We start from the raw sequence: 19,275 nt of genomic DNA on the forward strand, positions 1-19,275 counted from the left end.
GATTCAGTTTGGGCCGGGATTAGAACCGTCCGGAGGGCTGAGAGTCGGCGCCCTCCCTACTGGGGAAATTTGTGGAGGTGGAGGTAGAGAATTTGACCAAATGTCATTTGTCAGGCTCACTGATTTGGGGAGCAGCGGAATCTCTTGGTGAGACAGTCCTAGAGGGATCCTTTGGCCTTTGGTTTCTGCATGACTGTCTGTCTCAAGGCCCCAGCAGCCTCCGCTCTTCCAGGCAAGGACCTGAGCATTGAGTCCATGAGTGGCAGGGAATGCTAGCCTCATAAGTCTAGCTTCTCCCTTCCTTCCTTCCTTCCTTCCTTCCTTCCTTCCTTCCTTCCTTCCTTCCTTCCTTCCTCCATTTTATCCTTCCCTCCATGTCTACGTCTCTCCATTTATCCTTTCCTTCCTTCCTCCCGCACTTCTTCCATTTTATCCCTCCCTCCTCTCCCTCCCTCTGCTCCCTTCTTCCCTCCCTCCCTCCCTCCCTCCCCTCTGCTCCCTTCCTCCCTCTCTTCACCCTCCTTCCCTCCCTTCCTTCCCTCTGCTCCCTCCCTCCCTTCTCTCCCTCCCCCTCTGCTCCCTTCCTTCCTCCCTCTCTTCCCCCTTCCCCCTCCCTCCCTTCTCTGCTCCCTTCTTCCCTCCCTCCCTCCCTTTCCCCTCCCTCCCTCCCCTCTGCTCCCTTCCTTCCTCTCTCTCTTCCCCCTTCCCCCTCCCTCCCTTCTCTGCTCCCTTCTTCCCTCCCTCCCTCCCTCCCTCCCTTTCCCCTCCCTCCCTCCCCTCTGCTCCCTTCCTTCCTCTCTCTCTTCCCCCTTCCCCCCCTCCCTCCCTCCTTTCCCTCCCTCCCTTTCCCCTCCCTCCCCTCTGCTCCCTTCCTTCCTCCCTCTCTTCCCTCCTTCCTCCCTCCCTCCCTTTCCCCCTCCCTTCTTCCCTCCCTCCCTCCTTTCCTTCCCTCCCTCCCCTTTCCCCTCCCTCCCTCCCCTCTGCTCCCTTCCTTCCTCCCTCTCTTCCCCCCTCCCTCCCTCCCTTTCCCCCTCCCTTCTTCCCTCCCTCCCTCCCTTCCTTCTGCTCTGTCCTCTCATTGTCTAGAGGGACTCTCAATTTCTTTGGATTTTTCTTTCTTTCTTTCTTTCTTTCGAGAAAGACACAACTAAGAGGTGAGAGGAGACACAGCCAGGAATATATAAGCCTTCTTTCTCCCTTTCTTATACAGAACGTGTGTCAGATTCCATTTATGGCTTAAAGAGTCCGGGGGGGGGGGGAGCATACACACACACACACACACACACACACACATATCTAGTTCAGAAAGCCAAGTAGCTGTTGTACCTTTTAAGCACAAATGGCTGGTTGAAAGGTTCTGGGGTTTGATTGTAAAAATGCTGGGTTGATGGATGGTAAACGGCTGAAGAGAGACGCACTCAATTGCTTGGGAGCCACTGTGCAGCGGTTGGGAAGCCCAGCGTGCTTCTGGCAAGGCAGGAAAGGCAGCTTATTTCCCCCTACAACCTGGTGGGAAGCTCTTTCCTCGTGTGTGTGTGTGTGTGTGTGTGTGTGTGTGTGTGTGTGTGCAAAATGGCCAGGAAGAAGGAGCCCCCGATGAACGCCCCCCCCCATCTTTTCATGGACGTCTCGCCGTCGCCTCTCCGCTTTCCTGCAGCTGCAAAGAAGCCGTTAGCTTCTGTCTTCCCGTCACACGTGGGGCTGACGGACAGCTGCGGATGGCTGTCGTGCACTTAATGCCAAGGAGGTGACAGATAAATGGGCTCGAGCTGGAAGGAGAATAGGCAGCCATGAAAGTGGGCTGGGGTCTCGGCTGTGTTAGTAGGCGACGTCAGAAGGTGGCGGGGGGGGGGGGGGAAATAGCCCAGGCATCTAATTCACATCTCGCATGGATGCCAGTGGACGGTTTCGCTTCCTGGTCAGCATCTGGCCAAGGGTCATATCTGGATTTAGGACACGTTAGACGGAAGAAAGCAAGACATTGTTCACCGCACCTCTTTTCATAGACATGCGAGGAGATAGACGTGTCAAAAACCAGGAGCTGGGACAGGAAACTTTCCTTGAATCCGATCTTTTTAAGCCCCTTCCCTTCTAAAGTCTTGCATCTTGGGTTTCCTTCCGGTGTGGAGGAATTCTGGGACGTGTAATCCCCGTGCCTTAGGGGGAAAGCAGAGACTCCGAATGTTTACAGGGTCTCGTGCTGTTCTTCCAACTCAGCACGACCATCCTCACCTGTTATTCGTTATTTAGACACCGATTATTATTATTTTTTTAAGCTTTTCATGAGGGAAAAGAGCCTGGAGTGGTGCAATGGCCTAGAGGTGGAGCTCTCACCTCACAATCAGAAGGCTGTGTGTTCAATCCTAGGTAGAGACAGATATTTCTCTCTTGGGCACAATGAGAATAAATCTGCTGAATAAAACTCCACATTGGTGACGGGAAGGGCATCTGGCCAGTAAAAAACATACTTGCTAGCTCCATTCAGAATGGCGCTAGCAGTGTGTTTTTTACTGGCCAGATGCCCTTCCCATCACCAATGCAGAGTTTTGGCGCAGACTCCACCCCATAAGGGATTATGGGGGAAGAGGAAGAGGAAGAGGAAGGAGAAGAAGGAGGAGGAGGATGGAAAAGAGCCTCAATGGTCCAACCTAGATTGGGAGTTGGGTGCCCTAAAGTTTCTCCCCTGTCCTCCTCTCCTTTTTTTCCCCCTTCTCATCCGTCCACCCTTCGTGTGACGGTTGCAAGTCTTATGTCAGAACGGGGAAGAGTTCAAAATGCCCATTAGCCTTGCAAACGGGAGCCATACTTAAAAGAAAGAAGGGGGGAGTGGGGGGGAGAAAAGCTGCCATGGTGGAAAGTGTAGAAGGAAACCATTGGAATGGGGAAATCGGGTAACGGGGATGCAGGACCGAAGAGCTGTAGCTTTCATGAAATGGAGAGAGAGAGAAAGAGAGAGAGGGAAAGAGAGAGAGAAAGGGGGGGGCTCTCTGTTCCAGAGGAGAATTAACTGTCATTAATTGTGTTGAATAGAAATATGTTCCATTTACTGTACAATCAGGAGCTAGGCTTGAATGAGCCCAAATTGATGAAATCTAAATTATACTGACAGTCCATTAAACAGCAGCGGCAGCCCCCTTGGAAGAAAATGGATTCTCCAGAAGAGCGGTTTATAATAAAAAAAAAGAAGAAGAAGAAAAAAGAAATCGTTTGGGGAAGCGAAGTGCCCGCTGCCTGGCATCTTTCAAGGCGAAGGGAGGAAATTGGAAAGGGCCTTTTGGAGCCTGGGGGAGCGGGGAAAGGGGAGGGGAGGTTCCCCCCCCAAAGCAGCGGTTTCCTTGACAAGGAGCCAGCAGCCGCCTGCCTTGAAGCCTGCTTGGCAGGAACGGCGCTAAAAGATCAGACTAGCGATTTGTTTGTTGTCAGCAGCGATGGAGGAGGTGGGGAGGGAGGCGGGGAGTTTCCCCCCTCCTCACCTGTCACTCTTTCTCTGGCGTTCCTCTCCCATTAGCCCTCTCCTCCCTCGGAATGATATGGATTTCCCACCCTTCCCTCTTCCACAAGAACAGCCCAGCTTCCTCCTCCTCCTCCTCCTCCTCCTCCTCCTCCTCCTCCTCTTGAAAAGGGTGTTTCGGGCTTGCCAAGGACTTTTAAGGGACAGGGCTGCCATCTTTGTCATCCAGGAATGGAGGAAAGGAAAGAGAAGGAGGGAGGGGGGAGGATAAGGGAAGGGAAGGGAGGAAAAGAAAGAAGGGGAAGGGTTAGAGGAGGGAGGGAGGAAGGGGAAAAAGAAAGAAGAGGAAGGGAAGGAAAAGGAAAGATGGGGAGGGAGAGAGGAAAGAAGGAAGAAAGGCGAAAAAGAAGAGGAAGGGAAGAAAGGAAGGGAAGGAGGAAGGAAAAGGAAAGATGGGGAAGGAGGGAGGAAAGAAGGAAGAAAGGCAAAAAAGAAGAGGAAGGGAAGAAAGGAAGGGAAGGAGGAAGGAAAAGGAAAGATGGGGAAGGAGAGAGGAAAGGAGGAAGGAAGGAAGGGGGAAAAGAAGCAAGAGAAAGGAAGGAAGGCAAGGAGGAAGGAAAAGGAAAGATGGGGAGGGAGGGAGGGGAGGAAAGGAAGAGAGAAAGAAAAAGAAAGAAAGAAAGAAAGAAAAAAGAAATTTCAGACTTTCTTCCAGATTTTTGGTTGTAACATGTAACTCATTAGATTTCAGGGTTCGGTGTGGATGAGAAAAGATTTGAACTATGGCCCCACTTCAGATGCAACGTTAGGTTCTCGTTTGAAACTCAGCCATTCGCAGCTTCCGTAGCCTCTTGGTTTTTTTTTTTTGCACCGTCCCCACAGTCCCGCTATCAAAATTCAAGCGCTTAGCAACTGACTCGTATTTATGACAGTTGCAGCGTCCCGATTGCGCCCTTCTAACAAAGTCGATGGGCAAGCCAGATTCTCTTTTAACAACAGCGGGACTCACTTAACAACTGCAGTGATTCACTGAACAGCGGTGGCAAGAAAGGTCGTAAAATGGGGACAAAACAGCTGTCTTGCTTAGCAGCAGAAATGTTGGGCTCCGTAGCGATCACAAGTCGAGGACTATCGGGCAGACACATTATTAGAAGATTGGGGTATTTTTTTTTTCCGCCGATAAATTAAAACAGGAATTAAAAGACATATTGACAGAATGTGGCACTCAGGAAGAGTCTGTTCTTAGCGTTGCCAAGACGAGATGCTTTCATTATCGCTATTAACCGCAGCTCCAGATAAAGTTAATTGCCTCGAGCTGTTCGCAGATCTTGATAAATGGAATTTTGCCGGCTTCCCCGCAGTAGAGCCTTCCAGAAGGTGCACTTAAACGTCTCTCTCTCTCTCTCTCTTCTCCTGTCTTCCTGAAAGGACCTTGCGTCGTTTGCCTAATAGTAAAAAAAAAAAAACCGTGTACGTGGAGATCCCTGATTTACCGTATTTTTTCGGACTGTTAGACACACTATTTTGTCTCCCAAAAGGGGGTATCTGTGCGTCTTATAGATTGAATATTGCCGAAGCCCCACCCACCTGCCGGTGATTTTTTTGGCTTCTGCACACCCCATTTTTGGGCCTTTTCGGCCTTTTTCAGGCCTATTTTTGGCCTGCTTTCGGAGGGTTTTTTCAACCTGTTTTTGAGGCTTTTTTTTTTTTTTTTGGGCCCATTTTCGAGGCTATTTTCAGTCCATTTTTGAGGCCTTTTTCAGGCCTATTTTTGGCTTGTATTCGGGGCTTTTTTTTCAGCCTGTTTTGAGGCTTTTTTGGGGGGGGGCCATTTTTGAGGCTCTTTACAGTCCGTTTTTGAGGCTTTTTTCGTTTTAGGAAAAAAAACGGGCCGAAAAAAGCCTCAAAACAGGCTGAAAAAAGCCTCAAAAACAGGCTGAAAAAAGCCTCGAAAACGGACTGAAAAAAGCCCACAAAACAGACTGAAAAAAGCCCACAAAACAGGCCGAAAAAAATCTGGAAAAGTGCAGAAAAAGGGCCCCTAAAATGGGGTGCGTGGAGGCCAAAAACTTTTTTGTTGTTGTTCTTTTCCTCTTCTAAATTTAGGTGCGTCTTTATAGTCGAAAAAATAAAGGTATTTCCAGAATGTTCTAAAATTGGCTAGCTCCGTTCTCGGATTTGCAAACAAACAAAAAAGAAGGCCCAAATGGGAGACATCAGGCGAAGAGCAAATGTTATGCCAGTTGTAATTGTGCCCCGTTCCAATGTGAAACGCCTTTCTTCGGTTGCATTATTATTATTATTGTTATCCTGCCCTGGAGAAGCCAGCCAGCAGACAGAAGGAGAAAAGACCCTGGCAGAGTTGTGACGACGGTAGCATAACTGAAGAAGCTTTTTTTTTTTTTTTTTTAGCTCAACTTGAATCCGGAAGGTGTGAGTTGACAGTGCGGGAGATGGGGGGGGGGCGTGTAGAGAGCGCCCAGGGATGATTTTCAAGAGAGGGGTTTTTTTGTCTCCCCGGGAAGAAAAGGCCCCCATGGAGAGCCCATAGCATAATCCCTCTGGAAGATACAAGCTTGCATTGTTAGAGCATCCTGGTATCCTGCCGGGCACCTAATTGGATTGCATTGACTCCGGAGCTTCCTGGCCTTTGAAAGAGGCCGTCCGCTTCCTTTCCCAAACAAAAATGATATCCGGTTTCCCGACAGAGATCAGAAATAGATAAAGACTCCGGCGCTTGGCGTTGAACAAAGGACATTGAAAGCAGAGCGCAAGATTCGGCTTGGTTCATCTCGGCTGAAATGTGTGAAAAAGCTGTCAGATAGATCAACTGTCTCATCCGTGGAGTCCTGGGTGCTCTCTGAGCTTGGTCTAACAGACATTTCGCGACCCAGCTTAGTAACCGCATCAGTGCAAGCTGAGGAAAGGAAATTAAGAGTAGCAACTTAGATATAGATCTCTGTTTGAACTTTCCCGTCCTTTTTTCAAGAGGGGTATCTGGCGGGTGACAATCGGATTCCTGATTTGGGCCACACCAGGATCGGGCTTGTTTGTGGGCCCCATCTTCTCATGTCCAATAAGCAATACAATGACCAGTCCAAGGCCCTCCACTTTTGAGTGTGGATTACCTGCACATGTGTGTGGATAGCAAAACCATGGCTTCCGCGTGTAGGCATTGGACGCTCGGGATGTTTGCAGGTCTTGGTGACCCTGCGATCACCATGGTTACTCCTCTCAACCCAGGAAATGAACTTTTTGTTCAGCAAGAAGAAGGCTGGGATGTCGATGGCAGAGGTCGGCGGGACATTATTCATGGGGTTTGGCAAAGGAGGAGGAGACAGATTGCGAGGGAGGGGGGGGCCTCGGAGGAGACCACAGAACATTAGCTTGGGGCTGTGGCTCGCTTGACAGACCACAGAAAATCATCGCCACCATAGAAAGGCTAAAACATGTACTGCGGTACCTCGGTACTCAACTGATTTGAAACTCATCAAGTTTGGTACTCGACTCGGAAACCAAGATGATTAAGGAACTGGAGACTAAAACATACGAACGGTTGCAGGAATTGGATATTGTCTAGTCCAGGGATCGGCAGCCCGCGGCTCTGGAGCCGCATGTGGCTCTTTCATCCCTCTGCTGCGGCTCCCTGTTGCCGGTCAGCTCCACAATTCATAGGGCTTTCGGTTAGGCAGGTAGAGGAAAAAGGAAGCCATGCTAGGAGGAGACTCTATGGTGGGGGAACCGGACTTCCGGTCGGCTCCAGAATCGAACAGGGGACTTCCGGTTAGGACCTTTGTGGCTCTTTGAGTGTTTAAGGTTGCCGACCCCTAGTCTAGTCGGGTGACGTAGGGGTGACATGATAGCAGTCATGTCACCGTGTGCTGAAAAGGTTGCGAGGAAACATCACGTGCGCACTCGTTGTGGCTGCGCTCTGGAAAAGCCGAACTTCCGGGTTCTAGTGCGCACGCACGTCCGATAATCAGCTGGCCGGCATGCATGCGCAGGCCGATTTTCGGCACTGCCTCGCACTTGAAGGGATCATGCTCTGGAAAAAGCCGAACTTCCGGGTTCTGGCGCGCACATGCACCTAACAATCAGCTGGCCTGTGCACATGCGCACATCGGTTTTCAGCACTGCCAAGCTCGCGGAGGACAGCTGATTGTTGCACAAGCATGTGTGCCAGAAACCCGGAACACAAACAGGCAAGGCCGCGCGTGCCAGGCGACGTGGCTTCACGTGCCACTTTGGACACGTGTGGCCACAGGTTCGCCATCACGGGGCATAGGATTTCCCGCTCGAGCAGGGCGTTGGATTAGAAGACCTCCAAGATCCCTTCCAACTCTGTTATTCTGCAAACTGAAATAACGGAAGGAACTAAAGATGCTTTACTACATAGATAACAGCTGGATAGAATGGCTTTATTATTATTATTATTATTATTTTTTAAAGAAAGTATTTAGGATGTGAATAATGGACCTCTTAGACATAGCTCTAGGCCCAAAGGATGTAGAGTAAACGTTAGCATTGCCAGGCAGGTATTGTTTGTAAAGATTTGCTCTCCTGATTTCCAATTCTCGGAGGCCCTCCTTTTATTCTCTGTTCCCAAGCATCTTAAAGAGTTCACAGATGTATGTGATCCAACAGCTGGAGAGCTTTTCGTGGATCTGATGAAACAGAGTCCTAAAAGCCCTCGGATTGGCTCCGTTTGGCTCGTCTCCCAGATGCAGCGAGCCGGCTTTGTTCAGACGGATCTGTGAATTTCATATAACCTCCTGCAGGTGCCTGTCTGCGAATTCATCTTAACATTTTCATCTACCCAGATTGTTGAAACCTCTGTTTTTTTAAGAAAAAGAAAAAAAGCAACAACCACAAATAGCTCAGATGAAAACTCGTGGTTTGCTAGCACTCCTCTTTAAGCTACTCCGCGCCCCCCCCCCCATTCACCCAAGTAGATTGAGTCATTAATTTAGGGGTGTAGCAATACCAGGATACCTTTCGGGAGAGCGAGAGATTTGAAACCAAGACTTAAGAGACTGCAGGGAAATGATACGGTCAGGTAGGGAATCTACAGCTTGGCACAGCCGAGAAAACCCCATGAATGGATGGAGAGAGACTTAGGTGTAACTGGAGGGAAGAAGCCACCAAGAGATGAGCCCCATATACCGTATTTTTCGGAGTATAAGACGCACCTTTTTCCCCCCTAAAAGGGGGTGAAAATTTAGGTGGGTCTTATACACCGAATGTCGCCCCGCCCACCCACTGGGCCCCACCCTTTGGCCTCTGCCTCCCAGCAATTTACCTCTTTGCAGCAAGCAGCAAGAAGAAACAGCCCGTTTCAGCCTAATCAGCACAAGTTTATTGTCCGTTGGATCGGCCTCCCGACTCTCAGCTGTTTTGCGCGGGCCTCTGCTGCTTGCTGCAAGGAGGTAAATTGCTGGGAGCAGATTTTTTTTTTTCCCTTGTGCTAATCAAGCTATGCTGAAAACGAAAATGAAAGTAAAGCAGGCTGTTTGCTGTTGGCTGCAACGAGGCAAGATTGCTGGGAGTCAGAGGCAGATTTCTTTTTTTTTCTTTTCCTCACCAAAAAAGGTAGGTGCATCTTATACTCTGAAAAATACGGTAAATGAGATCAATCAATCAATCAATCAATCAGATAAACTCTGGGAGCGTTAGAGCAAAATTGGGAGCAAGATTGTGGCAGATGTGGTGGGGAGATAGGGGAGAGTCATCTTCTCATTGGGGATGCCCAATTTGGGAGGAATCCTAGATCTTCTGATGGAGAACCTATGGCACATGTGCTGGAAGTGGCACGCAGAGCCATCTCTCTGGGCATGTGAGCCGTTGTCCGTTGCTCTTCCGGGTTACGGCGCGCTGGCCAGCTGTTCTTCATGCACGCGGAAGCACAGGAAACCAGAAGAGCAGCTGCCCGGTGTGCATGCACGTGCCAGGAAGATAATCTTCCGGTTTATGGCATGCACATAGGCACAGGCCAGCTCGACTTTGCATGCACATGCGTGCCAGAAATGACCAAGTGGCCGGTGTGCATGTGCACACTGGAAAACCATTTTCCCGGCGTGCGCATGCACACTGGGCAGCTGCTCTTCCAGTTTCCGACAGGCCCCAGTTTCGGCACTCGGTGCCGAAAAGTTTCGCCAACACTATCCTAGATGGTGCCATCATCTAGACATGGAAAATGTAGCGGGCGAGCTAACACGTAGTCTCGGAGAAGAGACATGACATTTTTCTGCATTGCCCTGGTCCTTAAAAAATTACCTTAATACTCGGCTTGTATTGGTGTGTGTGTGTGTGTGTGTGTGTGTGTGTGTGTTTATGAGAGAGAGAGTGAGTGAGTGTGTGTGTGGTGTGTCACATTTTATAGCATTGTCTGGAGATTCTCAGACCTCCAGGTCATGATTATCCCAAAGGTGCTTTTTCAATGGCAACTGGACTTTTCTTTGCATTTTTTTTTCCTTGAAGACATTTCGCTTCTCATCCAAGAAGATTCTTCAGTTCTCCTCTCGTCCAAGACGCTTCTTCAGAAAGGAAGAAGCTCCTTTGGATGAGAAGCAAAACCTCTTCAAGGAAAAACAAAAAACAAAGCCTTTTGAAAAAAACACCTTCGGGACATTTTTATAGCCTCGTTTGTTCTAATCCGCTACCATTCGGTGTTGTGTTTGATAATTCTCTTATTACTTTACCCAAGGCTGAGAAACTCTTCCTTTTTGTCCCCTCCAAAAGATTGCGTGTATATTGAGAGCCGTCGGCCGAACACACCTTACTTCATCTGTAGCATTCAAGACTTCAAACTGGTAAGCAGCAAATATTTCTCTCTTCTCAAATGTAATATTTCTCTGGGCTGAGACCCCCTCGGCTGTAAATGCCCGCCCATCCGCCAGCCCGGAGTTTTTTATGTGACCGTGTGTTTGTGATGCTGTGACGTGTGATGTAGCGAGGTCAACAAAAGGCTTCCTTGATGGATTACAAGCTGTCTTTTCCGGAGCCAGAGCAGAGTATTGTCTGAATTATCTGGCTAATTAGCCGTGGCTAATCATACCCTCCATGAATTTCCCCTCCAGGTGACTTGCGGAGGTTACCATGCATGGACAATTGTGTGTTTTCTCAGCTGGTTTTGCCTGGTATTTTTTCCTTCCGATGCTGATCCAGAGTTTGCCTGTGGTGCACACTTTCGCAGAATACCAAGTCTGGAAAAAAAAACAGTATTTTTCAACCTACTGTCGCTTTAAGAGGGGTGGACTTCAACTCCCAGAATTAGCCGGCTGGAGAATTCTGGGAGTTGAAGTCCACCCCTCTTAAAGTGACAGAAGGTTGAGAAACACTGCCAAAGATGGCCCCTCTCAGTGATTTGTGAAAGGAACAGGGGTGGGGCTGCCTGGGGTTTTGGAGAACCTCTAGCTAAGATTCTGTGCAGTTTGGAGAACCCCCAAATCTCACTCCTGGCTGGCCCCGCCTACCCCGCCCCTCCCAGGAGTCCCCAGGTGGCCTGTTTTGGATGCAGGTAAGTGCAGGGCACACGTGGACACCCAGAGAGAGCGAAAAAACGGCTCTACCGGAAGTTCAGGAAGGCCCGTTTCCGGCCTTCAGAGGGCCTCTGGAGCCTGGGGAGGCCATTTTCACCCTCCTGGAGGCTCAAGTTAAGCCTCCGGAGCCTGGGGAGGGCAAAAATGATGCAGGAGGCTGACTAGGCCATGCCCACCCTGGCCACGCCCACCCTGGCCACGCCCACCCAGCAACCAGGCAGAGAGTCCCTTGCTAAAATTTTTGAAGCCCACCCCTGGAAAGGAACCCCACTCTTTCTGGCTTTTAGGGACTGGGTTCATTAAAAATCAACCCAATTTTTAAGAGCAGCAATCTCTTTTTTTTTTTTTTTCTCGCCCAACCTCGACCCGTCTTTGAGGAGCAACTTGCTATTATGAGACTCTCTTGAGAAGAGCTGACCCAGGCCCAAAAACACTCACTCCTTCCTAAATGGATTTCAAAAGCCATTCTTTCCCCAGTACACACTGCACTTTGTGGTTTTTGGAGTCAGCATACGCAACCTTTCCAGTCTTAGGAATTTGGAACGGGGCTTTTACGAGCTGGCTCATAAAATGCCTTTGATCGGGTCACATATCATGCATTTATTAGAACGGGGAAGAAGGTTTTCTTCGCTTCGGGATGCTCCGTGTCATTCTCATGGCACTTCTTCTTCCCCGCTCCTCCCCGGGTTGTGGGTAGGGGGCTAACCCCTTGGGTGGTCTCTCATGATGCCCAAAGATGCCTCTTGTAAAAAAAAAAAATAGACCACCCTAGATACATCCTGTTATTGAATCCCCGGGGCTGCCTAGGAAGCCGAACCTGGCTAAGGGAATCGTGGTGTGTGTCAGAAATTATTGAGTACTTCATTGCTGGAGGTTTTTAAGAAAAGATTGGACAGCCATTTGTCCAAAACGGTATAGGGTCTTCTGCTTAAGCGGTGTGTGTGTGTGTGTGTGTTTGGACTATAGAATTAGAAGGATAAAATTATAGAATAACGAAGTTGGGAGGGACCTTGGAGGTCATCTAGTCCAACCCCCTGCTTAGGCAGGAAACCCTATTAAGAGCCACGGTGGCGCAGTGGTTAGAATGGAGTACTGCAGCCTACTTCTGCTGGCTGCCAGCCGTTTGGCAGTTCGGGTCTCACCAGGCTCAAGGTTGACTCAGCCTCCCATCCTTCCGAGGTGGGTAAAATGAGGACCCAGGTTGTTTGAGGGCAAGAGGCTGGCTCTGTAAACCGCTTAGAGAGGGCTGGAAAGCACTCTGAAGCGATATCTTAGAACTAAGGAGAAATTTCCTGACAGTGAGAACAATTAACCCGTGGAACCACTTGCCACCAGAAGTTGTGAATGCTCCAACGCTGGAAGTTTTTAAGAGGATATTGGATAACCCTTTGTCTGAAGTGGTGTAGGGTTTCCTGCCTAAGCAGGGGGTTGGACTAGAAGACCTCCAAGGTCCCTTCCGACTCTGTTATTCTGTAATTCTGCTTTTCAGGTTAAAAACAGACTGTTTTAGAAACAAAAATCTAAAGAAACTCACATCTCTGTGTAACTCATCATCTGTTCAAAAGTAGTTCCAAAACATTCCTGCTTCTCCTTCTCTCTCTCTCTCTTTCTCTCTCTCTCTCCCCCTCTCTCTCTCCCTCCCTTTCTTTTTCTCTTCCTCCCTCCCTCTTTCTCTCCCTCTCCCAGCTCATTCTTCTTTTCCTTCTGTTGAAAATTGTGTTATAACTGCAGTGTGGGAGAATGTATGTTCTTTCCCTGTTTGTTTTGACAGCCTCTTTCAATATTTATATGCCTGCTCTTTTTTTACCCCCTCTCCCCCCCTCCCCCCGTCCTTCCCAAAGGTCTCACTTATATACAGTTTCTCTCCTTCGCAGGTAATTTTTCACATCTTTTAAAAATGGTGCAGTCAATCCCGCTTCTGGGCTTTCGGGGTTGTTGGGGGGTTTTTTTGCGCCAGGAGAGTGTTCTTACTTTTTTTTCTCTTTCTCTCTTCTTTCCACCTCCTTCCTCTCTAACAAATTCAGTCATATCATGGCCCCAGCTGCACTTAAAAAAATAAAAATAAAAGGGAAACGAAGTGCTATTCATACCATTTAAAAACAAACAAACAGAAAAGCTGTCCGCTTTTTAAAGCTCCCGACCTTGAATAACATTTTCAGCTCCACTTTTGGCACCTGAGCAGGTGAGGGGAAAATCGCTCCCGCAAAAAAGAGTAGATAGTGTTCCAGAAGCTGCTTGCTTTGGAGCCGAAGTGCCCACTGAACAGCCATAATTGCTCAGGGTATTAGCGGTAAATCACACCCAAAATTTCTGTTCTCCGCTTTGCTCGGATACAACACATTGTCTGCCCAAAAGCTTGGGAAGCCAAGCATCATGTGTGTTTTGCTACTGTTACGTGTATATTTATTTAGAGCCGAGGCGGCACAGTGGTTAGAGTGCGGTACTGCAGGCTACTTCTGCTGCCTGCCGGCTGCCTGCCTGCAGTTTGGTAGTCCGAATCTCACCAGGCTCAAGGTTGACTCAGCCTTCCGTCCTTCCGAGGTCGCTAAAATGAGGACCCAGATTATTGGGGGCCAAAGGCTGACTCTGTAAACCGCTTAGAGAGGGCTGTAAAGCACTGTGAAGCGGTATATAAATGCTATGGCTATCTTCCTCCCTCCCTCCTTCTGGTTAGAATGCAGTATTGCAGGCTAACTCTGCCAACTGCCCGTAGTTCGATCCTAACCAACTGGCTCCAGGTTGACTCAGCCTTCCATCCTTCCGAGGTGGGTAAAATGAGGGTCCAGGTTGTTGAGGGGCAATAAGTTGATTCTGTAAACCGCTTAGAGAGGGCTGTGAAACACTGTGAAGTGGTATATAAATCTAAGTGATCGGTTTGCTTGGAGATCAGGATTGGCTCCCTAGGTTCTCCTTCCTTCCTTCCTTCCTTCCTTCCTTCCTTCCTTCCTTCCTTCCTTCCTTCCTTCCTTCTTTCCCTCCTTCCCTCCCTCCCTCCCTCCCTCCCAATGTTTAGAATACAGTATTGCAGGCTAACTCACCCCCACAGTCAGCAGTTCGATCCTGATCGGGCTCAAGGTTGACTCAGCCTCCCATCCTTCCGAGGTTGGTAAAATGAGGAACCCAGATTTAACAGGTTAACAAGAGTTGGAAGGGACCTTTGCAGGTCATCTAGTCCAACCCCCTGCCCAAGCAGGAGACCCTAACATCTGCCTCTACCTAGGATCGAACTCACAACCTCCTGATTGTGAGGCAAGAGCTCCAACTCTGTAAACTGCTTAGAGAGGGTTGTAAAGCACTGCGAAGCGGTATATAGTCTAAGTGCTATTGCTATTCCTGCCTTGCACTGCCCTCAAAGCCCCCTCACCGTTCTTTACATGTCCTGTTGTTACGTTTGCCATTCAACACTCAGGATATTGGTAACTTATTTGCGTGGGGCTATCCAACAGAACGTGGGGGTCAAGGAAGGGTGGCTGGGGGTTTGGGAATAACCCTCGTCTTCATAAGTGGAGGTCAGGGAACCTTTCTGCTGAATGGCAAGGCGATCAAGGACATAATGAAAGTTTTGGTCAGGATTTTAAATAGGCGGTCTAACTTAACGCTGTATCGCAGACTTTCTCAGTCTCTCCAAGTCGAAGATGTATGGACTTCAACTCCCAGAATTCCTCAGCCAGCAGGGCCGGTTGGAGAACTCTGGGAGCTGAAGTCCACATATCTTCAACTTGCCAAGGTTTAGAAAAACACAGCTCAACCCATTCTGGCTAGGACCTTCTAGTTCAAAAGCAAAAGGATCCTGCACTCAACCGTATCATTAGAGCATTTTACTACCCTGTTTCCCCAAAAATAAGACCCAACCAGAAAATAAGCTGTCAGCACTCCAAACTACATTCGTTCCAGTGCTGACATAAGGAGGAGAAGAGGGGGCAGGTGGCAAGAGGACGCTTGACTTTTCACCTACTTATTTTCCCTGAAGATAATATCCCCTAGGAGATGGGTTGGGAGGGGGGACATTCCTGGGAGCTGAAGTAGTAGATATGGGGAGAGTGATTTGGAAGATGGCCAATGAGACGCAGAGAATTGGGGAACGGAAAGGGGAGGTTTGGGGTCAGGAAGTCAGTGTTGGCTACGACATAATCGGGGACAGATTGTCGTGCTTAATAAATGAAAGGTTTCATCGAAGACTTTGTTTGAAATGCAATTTATTTGAGACGACTTCACAACCTGACATAAGCCCTAGCATGATTTTTCAGGATGCTCGTAATATAAGCCCTACCCAAAAAATAAGCCCCAGTTAAGATCATCAGCCAGACAGACGCAATTAGTACCGTATTTCCCCCAAAATAAGCCCTAATCAGAAAATAAGCCCTAATGCAACTTTTGGAGCAAAAATAATATAAGACCCTGTCTTAATTTCAGGGAAACACTGTCAAGATGCTCTTCTGGTTGACTCCTAGCCTGATTTACAAATTTTGCTCCCCTTCCCTTTTGGGCTGGCCGTCTAGCTTCATCTTGGCAGATTTTGAACGTCATGACAATTAACTAGCTTTCCCTTCGTTGCTCCTTGCTGAAATGGGGGGCGGGTAGGGGGGGTGTCTTCAGAAAAGCCAGACAGAGTCAGCAACAGCCCTTTGACTTTGTTGGAACTACAACTCCCATCAGGCCTGGGCAGCCTGACACAGGGTGTGTGTGGCATGCTGGGAAGTTGTGGGCGGGCAGCCTTAATGTCACGTATTCCCTGTCTTCACTGTCCTTTTTTTGGGGGGCACCCAGCACTGTCAACAGGAAGATATAAGGCCCCTGATTGTTTCTTAAGGACGCTGCAGGTCCTCCCAAGTCATTCTGGTTTGATCTAAAGCACCAGGGCGGCCGCAAGATCTAATCAATTTCCCTGACTAGCAGATCCTTAATTCAGCATCATAATGGAGCTGCCGGAGGAGGCAGCGTCGATCGATCGCTGGTTCCTGGACCACAAGATCCTCCTCCTTGCTAATAACGCGGGCAGTATGCGTAAGAGAATTATTCCAGACCCATTGACATCTTTGGGGGTTGATTTATGCTTGGGGCCGGCTGCAGAGGGACCCCCCTTAAAAGGAAAATCTCCCTCTAAAAATGGCTATTCTGCAGTTTGCTCTCATTTTCTTTCTCGGTGGAACTACGAGAAAAAAAACTTGGTTTTTTTTTTTCCTTTCATCGCAAGCCCTGCTCCTTCTTTTGGTTTTCCAGTATTAGGTAAAGGTAAAAGGTTCCCCTCGCGCATATGTGCTGGTCGTTCTCGACTCTAGGGGGCGGTGCTCATCTCTGTTTCAAAGCCGAAGAGCCAGCGCTGTCCGAAGACGTCTCCGTGGTCATGTGGCCGGCATGACTCAACGCCAAAGGCGCACGGAACGCTGTTGCCTTCCCACCAAAGGTGGTCCCTATTTTTCTACTTGCATTTTTTACCTGCTTTCGAACTGCTAGGTTGGCAGAAGCTCTGGGACAAGTCACGGGAGCTCACCCCATTATGCAGCACTAGGGATTCGAACTGCTGAACTGCCGACCTTTTGATCGACAAGCTCAGCGTCTTAGCCACTGACCCACCGCGTCGTGTATTAAGGGTACCCAAAATGCGGCTTCGGTTATAGCTGGGCGTAGCTTGGTAGGGGTTGCACCTGTGCTGCTTTTTGTGAAGGGAATAAGATGCTCTTGTTTGAGCCGGGATCCCTTTTACAGATTCCCTCCCACACCCCACACCCGGTATCCCCAGCGCTCAAGTTTTTAAGACGCGGGTGCAAAGGAACGCTGAACAATGGGGCTCAGACACCCCGCTCACGGGGACTGAATTTCAATGTGGGTTCTCCTGGCACGAGTCGTGATTGTCGCTGGAGATTTATGTGTGTGGAAGCTTGTTGCATGTACACACAGACACACACACACACACACACACTCGGACTCTTTCACACTCGGTCCAATTGAAGAGAGCCCAGATGCTTTCCCTTCGCCCTCGTTAGATTTCGTTAATGAAGGAAGCATTTTAATCCCCCCCCTCCCATGAATGCCCCATTTGTGTTTGGATGCTTAGAAGCGAAGTCCAGCTGCATCAAGGCCTAACAAGAACTTTAATAGCACTAGCAATAGCATGTAGACTTACATACTGCTTTACAGTGCTTTATAGCTCTCTCTAAGCGGTTTACGGAGTCAGCCTATTGGCCCCAACAATCTGGGTCCTCATTTGACCCACCTCGGAAGGACGGGAGGCTGAGTCAACCTTGAGCCAATTGGTCAGGATCGAACTGTTGGCAGTGGGCAGAGTCAGCCTGCAATACTGCATTCTAACTGGAGGGAGGGAGAGAGGGACGGAGGGAGGAAGGAAAAATACTTAAGACTTATATGCTGCTTCACAGTGCTTTAATTTATTTATTTAATTAATATTAATTAATTAATTTGTATACCGCCCTTCTCCGAAAAGGGACTCAGGGCGGTGAACAGCCAAAATTAAAAAACATACAATACAAAAGTTAACATAAATTAAAAAGAATTAAATCATTGGCTTCCCAATTTAAAACCCCCAAGTCTATAAAATTTAAAATCCCAATTAAGAACCATTTAGGCTAGGCCCTACAGCCCTCTCTAAGCGATTTACAGAGTCAGCCTCTTGCCCTCAACAATCTGGGTCCTCATTTGACCCACCTCGGAAGGATGGAAGGCGGAGTCAACCTTGAGCCTGGTGAGATTCGAACTGCCAAATTGCAGGCAGCCGGCAGTCAGCAGGAGTAGCCTGCAGTACCGCACTCTGACCACTGCGCCACCGAGGCTCAACTTCAATGCCTTTAGAGCCAAAATAGCCATCTAAGCCCGGGGAGGCGGGCATCCCGTGGATCTTCTGATGCTTTGGTCAACCTCAGCCAGAGGGAGATCAGTAGCCTCCCAGAAGCCCAATGGGCTGTCCCACCCCTGCTCCCCTTTAGCCTGCAAGAGTCAGTCAGTGCACTCCCCCTCCCCCCCCCAAAAAAACCCTGGAAAAAAATGGCAAAAATAACCTGTGGAATTCTGGGAGTTGAAGTCTACACATCTTCTAGTGGCCAAGGTTGAGAAAACCTGTTTTAAAGTGCCTGCGGAGATTCTCAGTCATCCAGGTCACGATTGTCCCAAAAGTGCTTCCCTCCCTCTCCCCGCAAGAGCTGAAGAAGCTTCTTGGATGAGAAGCGAAACGTCTTCAGAGAAAAAAACTTGGACTTCAGAAAGTCCAGTCGCCTCTTGGAAAAAAAGAGCCCCTTTGGGACTGTTTTAAAGGAAGCTGCAGGATCCCACAAGCCTTTCCATTCTCCTGGCCTTTGCCTTGGTCGGTATGCACAAGAGCCTTGGTGGCGCAGCGGACTAAAGCGCTGTTAAGTAACACCAGCTGCCTGCAATTACTGTAAGTTCGAATCTCACCAGGCTCAAGGTTGACTCGGCCTTCCATCCTTCCGAGGTAGGTAAAATGAGGACCCGGATTGTGGGGGGCAATAAGCTGACTTTGTATAAAAAAAAGAACACCGCTTACGGGGGGGCCGAAAGCCCTACTAAGCAGGTCTATACAAAAGTATAAAGGCTCTTGCTTAACGCATTGTAAGCCACCCTGAGTCTCCGGAGAAGGGCGGCATATAAATCAATTTTTTTAAAAAAAGAAAAGAAAGAGAAAGAAAGAGAAGGAAGGAAAGAAAGAAAGGAAGGAAGGAAAGAAAGAGAAAGAAAGAAAGAAAGAAAGAAAGAAAGAAAGAAAGAAAGAAAGAAAAGCTGACTTTGTATAAATATACAAAAGTATGAAGGCTATTGCTTAACGCATTGTAAGCCGCCCTGAGTCTCCGGAGAAGGGCGGCATATAAATCGAACCAATAAATAAAATAAATAAATGTGAGTGGTTGCGGGAGTGGTTTCCGTGCTTGTTGGATTTTCCATTTGAAGTCACATTGTAATGGCAAGAGCTGGCACGTTCTCTTATGTTTCCTCCGGCGAATAATTTTGCAAATATTAGCTTCCTACCAAGCTGTTTTTTTTAAAAAAAAAAATAGAAAAAAGTCTAAAAGCCAGAATCGGGGACCGGTGTCTCCCCTCCTTTTCCCCCGCGCACCGTTCCTTAAAGCCGACCTAACCGTTGGCCTTTTCTCCCTTCTGCCTTGTTAGCTGCTTGCCTTTTGGAGCGTCTGGAGCCTCCGTGGGGATGTTCCGCTGAATATTCCGCTTTGAAAGCAACTCCCTGCATTGCCATCTGCTCCTTTTAAACTTAATCCCTGCAGCGAACTGAAGGCGGATTCGATTGGTGGGCCGCAGGAA

At 48.7% G+C, this 19,275-nt stretch overlaps 1 protein-coding gene across 1 annotated transcript in view; it reads left to right on the plus strand.

Annotated features, from left to right (window-relative positions):
* LOC139326752 (arginine-glutamic acid dipeptide repeats protein-like) overlaps positions 1-19,275 on the plus strand; it is a 46,071-nt gene that overhangs the window by 7,341 nt on the left and 19,455 nt on the right. Inside the window, exon 2 of the mRNA XM_070956603.1 lies at positions 10,190-10,260. Within this exon, the coding sequence (XP_070812704.1) occupies positions 10,190-10,260 (71 nt within the window). The remainder of the gene's footprint in view (positions 1-10,189; positions 10,261-19,275) is intronic.

Source organism: Pituophis catenifer, unplaced genomic scaffold (genome assembly GCF_029215685.1).
Source record: "Pituophis catenifer annectens isolate HBS135680 unplaced genomic scaffold, rPitCat1.0.hap2 SCAF_114, whole genome shotgun sequence".
In the NCBI taxonomy this organism is placed as follows: domain Eukaryota; kingdom Metazoa; phylum Chordata; class Lepidosauria; order Squamata; family Colubridae; genus Pituophis; species Pituophis catenifer.